This window comes from Argopecten irradians, chromosome 6 (genome assembly GCF_041381155.1).
Source record: "Argopecten irradians isolate NY chromosome 6, Ai_NY, whole genome shotgun sequence".
NCBI classification, from domain to species: Eukaryota; Metazoa; Mollusca; class Bivalvia; order Pectinida; family Pectinidae; genus Argopecten; species Argopecten irradians.
In genome coordinates, this window is record NC_091139.1 from 41,153,187 (window position 1) to 41,165,381 (window position 12,195).

General features: G+C 37.3%; 1 protein-coding gene across 1 annotated transcript in view; it reads right to left on the reverse strand.

Annotated features, from left to right (window-relative positions):
• LOC138325904 (tetratricopeptide repeat protein 33-like) overlaps positions 1-12,195 on the reverse strand; it is a 12,580-nt gene continuing 385 nt past the window's right edge. Inside the window, exons 2-5 of the mRNA XM_069271912.1 lie at positions 5,652-5,872; positions 4,755-4,836; positions 3,638-3,769; positions 1-2,671 (exon numbers count right to left, since the gene is read on the reverse strand). Of these exons, the coding sequence (XP_069128013.1) occupies positions 2,333-2,671; positions 3,638-3,769; positions 4,755-4,836; positions 5,652-5,872 (774 nt within the window). The 3' untranslated portion in view covers positions 1-2,332. The remainder of the gene's footprint in view (positions 2,672-3,637; positions 3,770-4,754; positions 4,837-5,651; positions 5,873-12,195) is intronic.

Genomic DNA, 12,195 nt, shown 5'->3' on the forward strand with positions numbered 1-12,195 from the left:
TACTTTCATAGAATTTATTATTTAATTCTCTTTAACAAGGGACACAATACAGATGTACATATTGTGTATATACCAGTAAAATGTACCATATGTATCTTATATTGTATAACTCATATTCTTTCATACCTATACACGTGTAATACTGGCTGGTCTAGGGCAATACACTCATGTCACCTGAAGCTGTATTGCATGGCTACCCATGTAATAAAGCCTCGTGACGTCACGGCGTCAACAAAATCTCTATTTCCTCGGTAAAATTTTAACATTTTTTTCACAAAATTGACTGGTTTTACTATAAAAGATGCAAGCAACAGAATTTGTGTTGAAAATATCACGTAATTTTCATGTATGGAAATTGACTTCCAGTCGTGGATTTCTTCGAATTTATTTCAAAATGGCGGGATATTATATATAGTTGTAAAATTGCAGTAAAACGTCGTGGTATGAAAGAAAAATACTCTTTCATAAGTGGATATGAAGGATAGGGATATTCTACCCTCGGGATCACAAAATGTTGCAAAACCCTCCGCAAGCCTCGGGTTTTACTACATTTTGTGACCCTCGGGTAGAATATCCCTATCCTTCATATCCACATATGAAAGAGTCTTATAATGTTGTACATGTACATTTGGAGAACTTGTATTATCATATTGGATGTATAATTATAACAGCAGTCTGGATACACATGAAATACATGTGTAAGTTGTTATTCATCAGTATTCTGATTAAAAGCAAAGTCATTTAAAAAGTAGTATATATTTGACAAACCAATATGACCAAATTTCCCACAAATTATTGTCTTAGGCTGTCCCCTGGAAGGCCAGTCCAATTCACATCATCAAGAGGATGACATTAGTGTATTGTGAGAGAAATTCATGCCTTTAAAGAAGTCATTCATACAAATGTATCATGATAGCAAATTCAGATTTTGTTACCCTGCACCTCTAACCCAGGGAAGTCAGTCCCACACCTCTAACCCAGTGAAGTCATTCCCACACCTCTGACCCAGAAAAGTCAGTCCCACACCTTTAACCCAGGGAAGTCAGTCCCACACCTCTGACCCAGAAAAATCAGTCCCACACCTCTGACCCAGGGAAGGCAGTCCCACATCTCTGACTCAAGGAAGTCAGTCCCACACCTCTGACCTAGCCAAGTCAGCCTGACACCTCTGACCCAGGGAAGTCAGCCCCACACCTCTGACCCAGGGAAGGCAGTCCCACACCTCTGACCCAGAAAAGTCAGTCCCACACCTCTGACCCAGGGAAGGCAGTCCCACATCTCTGACTCAAGGAAGTCAGTCCCACACCTCTGACCTAGCCAAGTCAGCCTGACACCTATGACCCAGGGAAGTCAGTCCCACACCTCTAACCCAGTGAAGTCAGTCCCACACCTCTGACCCAGAAAAGTCAGTCCCACATATCTGACCCAGGGAAGTCAGTCACACACCTCTGACCCAGAACAGTCAGTCCCATACCTCTGACCCAGGAAGTCAGTCCCACATCTCTAACCCAGGGAAGTCAGCCCTACACCTCTGACCCAGGGAAGTCAGCCCTACACATCTGACCAAGAGAAGTCAGTCCCACACTCTGACCCAGGGAAGTCAGCCCCACACATCTGACCCAGGCAAGTCAGCCCTCAATTCTAACCCAGGCAGGTCAGTCCCACACCCCTGACCCAGGGAAGTCAGCCCCACACCTCTGACACAGGGAAGTCAGCCCCACACCTTTGACCCAGGCAAGTAAGTCCCACACCTCAGACCTAGGAAAGTCAGTCCCACACCTCTGACCCAGGCAAGTCGGTCCAACATCTCTGACCCAGGAAAATCAGCCCCACACCTCTGCCCCTGGCAAGTCAGCCCTCGCCTCAGACCCAGGCAAGTCAGTCCCACACCTCTGACTTGGCAAAGTCAGACCAACAACAATTAGATCAGTTAGATTAGTACAAGTTTGAAATAAACACCGGAGGGAGACATTTCAAGTCAGACATTGCATATTGACTTCTTTTGTTTACTTCTTTCCTCAGGTGCCTCTGAACAGACCCAACTCACTGATGGATGTAAAAAGTCAAACATAAGTGATATCTAATGCCAACTACTAAAAGTAGAACATTGTTGATAAATGTTCAAAATGACCACTTTTAGATTTCCTAAGGTCTTGTTGGGCTTTTCTTCACCATTTTGTACAATTTTGATTTCATTCCATTCAGAAATCAAGGTCATCTATTGCCATACAATATTAGACAACACACACATTATGTGGTATGCACTCACTGTCGTCTTGTGGACCAGATACCTTAATAAATTAGACGCTTTTTTACTTGATACTGTAGATATTTAAGTATTTCTCATATGAATATAATTTTTCATGGATACATCAGATCTTACATTAGACTGTTCATTTGAAGTTTTCAGTTTAGAGGTCCCTGTATGGGTGAATATTTTACGTGTAGTCACAGGTGTGTCATTGGGTGCATTTTCCTCATTTTCAATTTCCTCATCCTCCGAGAATTCTTTGATAACCACACTAGATTCTTGTTGCTTTTTCTCAACCTCTAGAGATTTTACTGAGTCTGTATGTTTCTTCCATAAGTCAGCTGCCCACAAGAGATCCTCCTTCCAGAGTTCATGGTTGGCTGGATTTAGATGAACGGCCCGTGAAAAACTTTTTAACGCCTGAAAAAAATATGATAAAGTCTGACACAATTATAGTACTAACGCCAATGATAAAATCTGACACAATTATAGTACTAACGCCAATGATAAAATCTGACACAATTATAGTACTAACGCCAATGAGAAAATCTGACACAATTATAGTACTAACGCCAATGAGAAAATCTGACACAATTATAGTACTAACGCCAATGAGAAAGTCTGACACAATTATAGTACTAACGCCAATGAGAAAGTCTGACACAATTATAGTACTAACGCCAATGAGAAAATCTGACACAATTATAGTACTAACGCCAATGAGAAAGTCTGACACAATTATAGTACTAACGCCAATGAGAAAGTCTGACACAATTATAGTACTAAGTTATGAGGATCATGTATGTCACAAAAATTCTACTTGTCATGAATTTCATTGTTTAGTTGAAGGGCCATTACAATGATGTAATTTGTGTAGTGTTAAAGTTATAAACATAAGATGCTTACTAAAAAGCTGCTTACATGTGTTATGTCTGTCAGTAATAAAACATAAAAAATATTTCTTTTTTGTTCTTACTGTTTTTTTCATTATTTGTTTTAGGTTTTGTTTTTTATTGGTTCTTTGGGGTTAGCCATAATGATAATGAAGTTTTAAGGTAAATATTATGCACTGTAATTTTCACTGTTTGAGAAAAATACAAATTTCTCATTAGGTTTTATTGCTCCTCTCCCCCTAATACCGTTCTTAACACCAGAAATGGCCCTTTAAGACAAGAAAAATATACAAGTGATTTTAACCATTCAGAAATCTACGACTGAGATCACTTTATCTTCTTCATTCAAGAAACTTTTGTTTTTACTTTAACAAAATTTGTCATCTTGAAATTTTAAGTGATGTATCATCTCTTCCTTTCTATATTGACAACAGTGATCTTACTCACTACAGGGATAGGAACTTTTACATAACAATCAGGTGTGGGACCTTACCATTTTGACTTCTCCTAAACCTAGTCGTGCTCGGCCTAGGGTCTGGTGTGCCACCCACCACATGGGCTTCAGATCTACAGCCCTCTCCCCCATATTTACTGCAGGGTATACCTCACACAGAATCAGCAACACCTTGAAACATCAGAAAATTATCTTAAGTAATTTGAGAGAAAGTACAAAGCAAGCACACCAAAAGCTTTTTATACACAGTTTGTCACCAAATGTTTCATGTATAGACAATGTATACATCTTTTATATAAAGATATTGTTACACAAGCAGTGAAAATGTTTACATAAACCATACTCTCCAGTCTGAAATGGGGGCCGCAATGACCAATTCGGCAAGGTGACCTGACATATTACCACAAGCACTCCACCTCTGGGTCGCGAGTTTGTATCCCATGTGGAGTAGTTGCCAGGTACTGACCATTGGTCGGTATTTTCTCTCCAAGTACTCGGCTTTCCTCACAAACCTGGTACATCCTTAAATGACCCTGGCTGTTAATAGGATGTTAAGCTAACCAAACCAAACTGAAGAAAATGTTACTGAAATATACATCTTTACATTGCTGTAAAAGGAATGGAAGCCTATAGAGTCACAGTAAGAGGAAAAACTAAGTGTTGTGAATCTGTTTGGAAAATCAAAATTATTTATTTATAACATAATATATAAAAAATTTTCTAGCCAATGATTTTACTGGTAAGTTAGTCAGTGGCGTAGGAAGATGAAACGTAATGGGGGGGCAAAGGTCCTCAATATTTTCTAACCATGCGCAATCAGTACTTCATTACATGTAGGATATAGTGCTAGCGAATTTTTTTTGGGATGCAATTAATCATGTTTTATATTTTAAACTTTAAGTAAAGTTAGAAGCTCAAACTTTTCAATGGTGGTAATGGTGTAAAGTAAGTAACTTTTGTAACCGAAGAAAAATGCTTAACCGTCTGCTCCTGTTTGAGATAGTGAAAAAATACCATTTGTCAGCAGTGGAGCATCTTTAAGAAAAAATAACTTAATCATGTGAATGAACTTCACAGTCAGACATGTAGGGATACCAGGCAATTCACCTGAACACATACAATGTACCTCATAACAGTCATGTACCTAAAACATTACCTGTGATTTCATTTCATACAGTGTTTCATCTGTTGGAGTCAGTTTTATGGCTTCATCCCATTTTCTTATAGCTTCCCAGTATCTAGATTAGATATTAATAAAAGTTAGTTTACTTTAACTATACCAGGTATGCTAAAAAGCAGTCAAAATACAATAACAAGTTGTATCAAACTGATGTTGCCCTTCATAGCAGCATGTTACTAGAAACTAATTACTCAAGATCATATGCTCACATGTAAACAGGCATTTGGGCAAATGATTTAGCAAAGAACAAAAAACATAATTAAAATCAATGGGTGTGTAAGATACATACAATACATACATCCAACTTTTCTTCACCAAGTTGATCAAGAGCAGCCTCCATATAAATATATGAACATATATATACATACCCTCGTGCACCTTGAGTTCGGGTTTCAAAATTAAACAATATTTATCTGTACATTTTTGGTGTCAAAATTGCTTTTTTGCTTATAGTTTTTTGATTGGCTTAATCTTGTAATGTGGTATCTTCATCAAAAGGTGGTAGAGTGATAAATGACAACATACCATGCATTCATAATTTAGAATAATACACCTTTTATAATTACATGCTTTTTAATACCACAGATGTTTCAAGCTTCCATAGTAAAGATTGTCTTGTCATCTACATCATATCTTTAGTGAGTCAGTGTGCACCTTAAGTGGTAACACTAAATCATGCAACTATGAAATGATAAATTGTGTATTGTCTTTTATGTTTGTAATGTCATGTTTTGATGAAAATCAATAAAATGTAAATGATAAAAAAAGTTGATCAAGAGCTTTCAATGGTAACTGCATCATATCAGGTCTTTCTAAATGGCAGTACATGAAATGGTGACATTTAGTGTTGTTATGGTGGAAGGAAAATTGTACCTCTCAGAATCTGCAAGGACTGTTCCTTCTTGTTTCAACCTATTGCTCTTTGCAATGGCATCTTCCAAGCAAATGATTTTCCTTGGGGGAACTAATGTTAACCAATCTACATCAAGATTTTCAGGATTTTCTTCTTCTTTTGAATTACTTTCAAAGGCTAATGAAGCTTCCTTAGTAACCTTTTCTCCAGCCTTCCGCTTCCATCCAAATGCAGTCATCTTCTGGAATTATACAAAACATCACAACCAAAGGATAAATCTGGAGGCTCTAAGAAACATATTCTCTCATTTCCTGTTAGGGAAACGTTTAAGAAATCAATTATAAACAAGAAGCCCTTTGGCCTTAACGGTCACCTGTTATTTGTTAAAAATTGTCATTTACTAGCCAACTGATGTCTTTATTCATAAAATAGGAACATAGATTTAATAGGTCTACATACTAAGTTTCATTAAGATTGGTGCATATTCAATCACATTATCTTGTTCACAAGGTTCAATAATTATTATCGCAATGGGCAATCAATAACTCCGTAATTAAGTAATAGTCGAATCAAGCTGATTTTCGAACTCATCCGATATCTTGCCAATGTTAGTCTACATACAAGGTATAAATTAAGCTGGGTACATATTTACTCAAATTATTGTATTCACAAGGTCCAATCATAATTATTAGTGCAAAGGGCAATAACTCCATATATAACTGTTGAATCAAGCTCATTTTCGAACTTGTGCAAGATATGTCCAATGTTAGTTTAAATACAAAATTTCATTAAGCTTGGTTCATATTTACTTAAATTATTGTGTTCACAAGGTTCAATTATTATTATTGTAAAGGGCAATAACTCCGTAACTTACAATCAAATCAGGCAGATTTTCGAACTCCTACGAAATCTTTTCAATCTTAGTCTAAATGCAAAATTTCATGAAGCTGAGTGCGTATTTACTCAAGATATCATGTTCACAATATCCAATAATAATTATTTGTGTAATGGGCAATAACTTCGTATATTAAAGTCGCATCACTCAGTCACGCTGATTTTCGAAATCCTCTGAGATCTTTCCAATCTTAGTCTACAAACATATTTTTATTAAGCTTGGTTCATATTTACTAAAATTATCGTGTTCAAAAGGTCCAATAATAGTTATTATTGCAAAGGGCAATAACTCCCTAAATTACTATTGAATAAACCTGATTTTCCAACTTGTCAGAGATCTTTCCAATGTTAGTCTACAAAAAAAGTTTCATTAAGCTCAGTTTATATTTACTCAAGTTATAATGTTCACAAGGACATGTTAACGGATGTCACATGACGGACGTTGCACAACGACGGACAAAAGACTATCGCAAGAACAGGTAAATATTGTGTTCTAAAAGTGTACTGTATGTAATCACTTTAAGGTTAATGACATACAGTCAAACCTGCTCTAACGACCGCCTGTATATAACGACTGCCTGTCTATAGTGACTGTTTTTCTGTCTCTCCTTCAGTGGTCGTTATAGACAGGTTTGACTGTAATTAGATATTGGGGTATATAAGTTTCCATTGGTTTATATATATATATAAGAAATAAAAACAATAACAACTGACTAGTGAGCGCCCCATTTAAGAGAGCTCTTCAGACTGTTTATTGAAGACGTATTATGACGTCATAGTTCATGATGTCATTTGCTAAGAGACAAGATATAAGCAATCAATAAGGAAAAATACAAAGAATACAATGTCGGATTATATAAAAGACAAAACATGAAAATATAAAAAATATTTCCTGTGCTCAGCAGGATTCGAACACGCCAAAAAAATTGTGCTAAGCAAAAGACAGTGCCATTAACCGATTGAGCTACGTCTACACATATCATAATACTTCCGAAAAAAAGTACCATGAAGTCAACATCCAACTATCATGTACATACAATAAAAGTAGTTCAGCAATAGTTTGAATGAGCACTGTTCAAACTAGGTTTGGTTAGTCTGATTAATTCAGATTCCTTAGCCTTGCGTATGACAACATCCGCATCATTCATCTGATATAAAGGGAAAATTTTGAACTCTCCTTTAGAACATTCATGTATATGTTTACTTACAGGTAAAAATCGTAAATGATCAGTCCGTATTTGCTGCTAGATCTGTGCACTATCATTCTTGTACATAACTCTGTACCCGTTTACCACAAATCATTACATATATTACGTTACTAGATCTACATTTCATATTATTTTTTACTTTGAAAGTAAAACCAGTTTTTAATGTTATTTCACTTCCTTCTACAATGTACTTACAAGTCCCGCAACGAGGAGTGTGACACTTAGACACACAACCATTAGACAAACTTCTTGAATGCTCATAAAAATGTTCTTTGCACAATTATTATATATTTTATCAAGAAAAAAACCTTCACAACAAAATTATTTTGCCGCCAATGTTTTCAGCCCTCCTGGGTATCTTCCAGGCGTCCTAGCTGCTTATTGTATTATGACCTCATATCATAGTTACTGTAACTTGACGTCATAATAGTAAGAGAGGAGATAATATAGCAAGGGACGTAATAAGATGATGTTAAATATATTGTTTATATTATAGCGTCATACACTTATTTATGGTTTAATGCGAGTTCAAAAAGTTTTATAAACATGTCTTCCTTGCTTTTGCGTTTTATATTGCTGGGACCCGGCATCTTGTGAAAAGGGAATATTCTAAAAGTTCCGTTCACGCATACATCTAAATGTTCACTAAGCGGAATTTTTTTTGTATCTGTTGTTTATGGACACGAACCCGTTCTTCAAGAGAATTTCCCATTTGGCCGATATAATTTTCTTTCCAAATTGGACAAGTTATACAATATATAAGATTTGTACTCTTGCAGTTTAGGTTATTATTCGCCTTGATGATTTTCCGTTTTTCAGTGTAACTGTCTCTTACTCTGCAGTATTTCCTCTGGTTTAACGAGTGACTTCCGTATAAAATCGGGGTAAGATCCTGTGCTGCTTGAACTATGTTGGTATGGTTAGGATTATGTGTAAAGACAAACGGAATAGTATTCTTATTTATGGTTTCGTCTTTCACATGTCTTCGTTCTTCTATTGGAATCTCCTTGACCCAGTCTATGCCTTTATGAATCAGCTTCTGTGGATAGTGTTGTTTCAATAGAAATAAGTAGTGCTCATTCAGTCTCTTTTCCTGTTTTTCACTTTCTACTACTATCGCACAAATTTGTCTGGCATGACAGAACGTGATATTTTGTTTCGTATGCGATGGATGACAGAAGTAGAAATCTAGGTATTGATGGGTATCCATAGTTTTAAAGTATACGCCCGTTGTTATCCTTATTCATTGTGTTTGTACTAGTACATCGAGAAATGCTAGTTCCATCTCGCTGTATTCCATGGTGAATTTGATACATTGGTTGAGGTTATTCATTGTATCGTGAAATGTTAAAAGGTTTTCTTTTGACCTTGTCCAGCTGATAAAGAAGTATCTAGGTATCTTTTCCAGTTGTTCTGTCTGTAAATGCTGAATTCATGGTTCTGTGTTTCTAGTAAGTTGTTAAGTTTATGTTCTAGAAATCTCATAACAAGATTAGCATATGTGGGAGCCACCCATGGCTGTTCCAAGTATTTGTCAGGACCCTGTCAGGATCATTTTAAGCAAGTTTCAGCCAAACCAGCCCGGTAGAACTTCAGAAGAAGTTCAAAATGTGTTTCAAGATGGCGGCTCTGGCAGCTATCTTGGATTGCAGATAGATCCAAAAATAAAAATTCTTTGTCAGGATCATGTCAGTATCATTTCAGGCAAGTTTCAGCCAAATCACCCCGGCAGAACTTGTGAAGATGTTCAAAATGTTTTTTTCAATATGGCGGCTGTGGTGGCCATCTTGGATTTCAGATCGACCCAAAAAATAACAACACTTGGTTGGGACCATGTCAGGATCATTTCATGCAAGTTTCAGCTGAATCCCACTTGTAGAACTTCAGAAAAAGTTCAAAATGTGTTTTCAAGATGGATGCTGTGGTGACCATGTTGGATTTCGGACCGACCCGAAAAATAACAACACTTGGTTGGGACCATGTCAAGATCATTACATGTGTAACGAAGCTGTGGTGCGCTTCGTTGCTATATTTTCAGGAAATTATATTAACCGGGACTTTGGCGGGAATTCGCTGTGCACGAGATCTCGGGACTGTGCCGAGGCTTTCAGTTTTCTACCGGGCCTTGAGAGGTGAGCGTTGTGTTTTTGAAACCTATGTAATTTTTATATATTTGTCGCCCATCCTTTCCCTAATTTGCTGTTATCGTATAGTATGGAAATGCATTAACATTACTGTGTGTGTATTTTTTGCTGTCCGTCGATATTTTTGCTATATTTTTGAGTTTGAAATACTTGTGAAATTGTGCAATGTTGGATTTGGCATGTCTCGCTTTTAGACGGGTTTCGATAGTAAGTAAAAGTCTTCACTCTTGTGTTGAGAGCCGTTGATAGGCTGGAAAAGAGTGGGAGCCTCCTGTGTTGAATTTCGGGGTTAACCGTTAAGGAGATATTTTGAGAATCTTCGCTGGAGAACGGTGTTTGTGAAATTGGAGGTTAAACTATCGATAATCGGCCCGGTGTGTAGTGCCACGTGCTCGGTCTTTCATTGATGGGTAGGAGTTAATTCTGATAGCGAAAACGTGAGAATATTAGCAGCAAAACTGTCCATTTCACAGTACTTCCCACTGAGCCACTCGGGTATTTTCTTGTTGTCACCTTTACACATGTTAAATATTAATAAACTGTTAAATGAATTTGATGTCGTCCATTGTCCATACTCACAAGTACCTTTGAATATTGTAGCGAGACATAGGAATCTGCAAGCTAACGCGGCAGTCGAACCCAGAGCAAAACAAATTAATTGTATCATTCTTACTTGTGTTGAGAGCCGTTGATAGGCTGGAAAAGAGTGGGAGCCTCCTGTGTTGAATTTCGGGGTTAACCGTTAAGGAGATATTTTGAGAATCTTCGCTGGAGAACGGTGTTTGTGAAATTGGAGGTTAAACTATCGATAATCGGCCCGGTGTGTAGCGCCACGTGCTTGGTCTTTCATTGATGGGTAGGAGTTAATTCTGATAGCGAAAACATGAGAATATTAGCAGCAAAACTGTCCATTTCACAGTACTTCCCACTGAGCCACGCGGGTATTTTCTTGTTGTCACCTTTACACATGTTAAATATTAATAAACTGTTAAATGAATTTGATGTCGTCCATTGTCCATACTCACTAGTACCTTTGAATATTGTAGCGAGACATAGGAATCTGCAAGCTAACGCGGCAGTCGAACCCAGAGCAAAACAAATTAATTGTATCATTCTTACTCTACGCTAATGACTGCGGTCGTAGCGAAACAAGTCGTTACACATGCAAGTTTCAGCTTAGTCACACGTGTAGAACTTGATAAGAAGTTCAAATGTGTTTTCAAGATGGCGGCTGTGACCACAGGGACCTGGCACGAAATTTTTTTAACCAATGGTATACATACATATATTATAGTATCAAGGGTATGAACTCGGTGGTCGAGAAAAACGGACCTATTTTTTTCAAACCGTGATTATTTTAATAAATGGGTTCTATACAACATTGACGGATAACTTATTTTAAAGAGAAATAATTTATCTTTCCATTGAGTGCTTGATGAACAAAATTGGCCAAGTATTGACGATGTTATGGCTTGATGAATCGGGAAATTTACGAAAAATATGCTAGGTAGACATTTCCCTGTCCGGTCGAAATGTCGTCTCGGCTCTAATGGGTACCTCAAAAACCAAGCCAAAATCACAAAATCTACGCTTGTGGCGCTAAACACTACCCATAACTGTGTTCATCCATAATCTCCTTTGGAGGTGTCATGGCCCGTACTTTGTTGAAACTCCATTTAAACATCGTGTAGCTCACTTACTTTAACCGTCACCGCCATGTTCATTTGTTCTTCGGAACGCTTCTCGAGTTTACCGACAAGCACAACATAACATAATTTGCATAATGTAGTCACGATATGTAAAGTCGAGAAGCGTTCCGAGAGAAAAATGAACATGGCGGTGACGGTTAAAGTACGTGAGCTACACGATGTTTAAATGGAGTTTCAGCAGAGTACGGGCCATGACACCTCCAAAGGAGATTGTGGATGAACACAGTTATGGGTAGTGTTTAGCGCCACAAGCGTAGATTTTGTGATTTTGGCTTGGTTTTTGAGGTACCCATTAGAGCCGAGACGACATTTCGACCGGACAGGGAAATGTCTACCTAGCATATTTTTCGTAAATTTCCCGATTCATCAAGCCATAACTTCGTCAATACTTGGCCAATTTTGTTCATCAAGCACTCAATGGAAAGATAAATTATTTTTCTTTAGGGTAAGATATCAGTCAATGTTGTATAGAACCCATTTATTAAAATAATCATGGTTTTAAAAAAAATAGGTCCTTTTTTCTCGACCGCCGAGTTCATACCCTTGATACTATAATATATATACATGTATACTGTTAGTTTAAAAAAAGTCGTGCCAGGTCCCTGTGAC